Here is a 1,886-nt window from a genome sequence, read left to right as displayed (position 1 = left end):
GATATGATTCAGATTTTTAAAGTGTTAATGAAAATGAAGATTATTGATTTGCCTGTGTACACTACATGATGATTTGTAAATATCTTACTATTTTATTTCTTACGGGGTTCACTTTGTATATGATAGGAAAATTTGATATAGTTGTCCAAATTTCTCAATTTGGTGCTTCAAGTGATGTTGATATTCTGCGTATACAAGGCTGAAATACAACTGTTGTATGTGATAGGTTATATTTTATGCCCCTATGTAAATAATTTTGTGGAGTTAGGATTGAATAACTTGCTAAATGATCTCAATATATTGAACAGATACTATTTTTCTTTATCTTTTTCTTTTCCCCTTGGTTGATTTTGTTAAATGATGTCCTTTGAGTTGTGCTGTTTAGTTTATGAAGATAAATTTGTCTTTGAGCAGTCCTTTTCTATAAAAAATTTGTGTTATGGATACTTTGCAAGGAACTTTCTCTACCTATGTTGAAGCATTTTGTTGTCTGAAAAGTCTTGGAAATTTGGTCATAACAGGAATGCTTTTCTTGATTTGGATCGTCAATTATTTATGTTGTTAAGCAGTGTTGAGTGTTATGTAGGAGAGCTGACAGATGAGTCGGCCTCGCTTGGAGTTAAGAATTCATCACTCCGGATCAACACAATCGGAGGAGTCAGCCTTGGACCTGGAAAGGAACTACTATGGTCATCCTAATCCTTCTTCCAGTCCCTCGCCCATGCAACCTTTTGCTGCCGGTGCTCAGCATTCAGAGAGCACTGCCGCATATTTTTCTTGGCCTACGTTGACTCGCTGGAACGATGCAGCAGAAGACAGGGCCAACTATTTTGGAAATCTTCAAAAGGGAGTGCTACCTGAAACTTTGGGGCGATTGCCAACAGGACAACAGGCTACTACCTTGCTTGAGCTGATGACTATTAGGGCATTTCATAGCAAGATATTACGGCGGTTTAGTCTTGGCACTGCCATTGGATTTCGGATTAGAGGAGGTGTTTTGACTAAATACTCCAGCTATTCTTGTCTTCGTTGCCCGTAAAGTTCACAGTCAATGGCTCAACCCTGTTCAGTGCCTACCTGCTGCCCTTGAGGTGGGGAATTTTGGTTCTTCTGGATATGTTGCAGGTTTCGACATGGCTTTAGTAGATCTCCTTACTCTTCTCTATTGAATTATTGGTTATGTTCTTTTTGTGGTTTCCGTTCGTTCCAGTTGTTAGTTAGTATGTTTACAAAGAGGGAATAGACTGCCACTTGATTTGGATTTAGACAACAATAGACAACAACAAAGCCTTATCCACTAGGTGGGACTTGATTTGGATTTATAAATTGGAAAAATAGAAAGCCTTTAGCAATTAGCATAATAGACAATGGAAATCTTAAGAATACTGAGTTGCTAAACATTTTCTTTGTTCTTCTTTAATTGCAACAAAAAAAAAAAAGAAGAAGAAATAAAGACATAGAAACATTTGGGGACATCCGAACATGTTCCGATGAAGCTAATTGTCTAATAGCAAGATGGTTCTCCACATACTAATAAGGCAGTGAACGAACTCATCTTTGTTCTACAATAGTCTGTATGATAAAACGATTAAAGTATTCCAGCACTAACAAGTAAGCTTCTCTATGTTTCCACTTACCTTTTGGTTGTGCAATTTCCTCTCCAACTTAAACTAATCTATGCTAGTGTAAACTTAGTTGCATTAACATCAAACAGTTATGGATATTTTGATTAGGCAAGTGTTATAAATTGGTGAAAAACTAACTAGTGCTTTGTAGTGATAAGGTCATGAATCATCAAAGCTCTGTTCCCTTTTTATTTTTCTTTCTCTTGTTTGGTTTTTGAAAAAATACCATCTCAGGTGAAACAATAACTATTACAATATTCT

General features: G+C 36.4%; 1 protein-coding gene across 1 annotated transcript in view; it reads left to right on the top strand.

The window, feature by feature from the left end:
- The window catches only part of LOC107639281, a 9,735-nt gene that overhangs the window by 2,840 nt on the left and 5,009 nt on the right, over positions 1 to 1,886 (top strand). The window contains 2 exon segments of the mRNA XM_016342765.2: positions 587 to 1,003; positions 1,005 to 1,091. Coding sequence (XP_016198251.1) covers positions 599 to 1,003; positions 1,005 to 1,091 — 492 coding nt within the window. The 5' untranslated portion in view covers positions 587 to 598.

This window comes from Arachis ipaensis, chromosome B04 (genome assembly GCF_000816755.2).
Source record: "Arachis ipaensis cultivar K30076 chromosome B04, Araip1.1, whole genome shotgun sequence".
NCBI lineage: Eukaryota > Viridiplantae > Streptophyta > Magnoliopsida > Fabales > Fabaceae > Arachis > Arachis ipaensis.
This window is presented reverse-complemented; position numbering and strand designations above follow the sequence as displayed.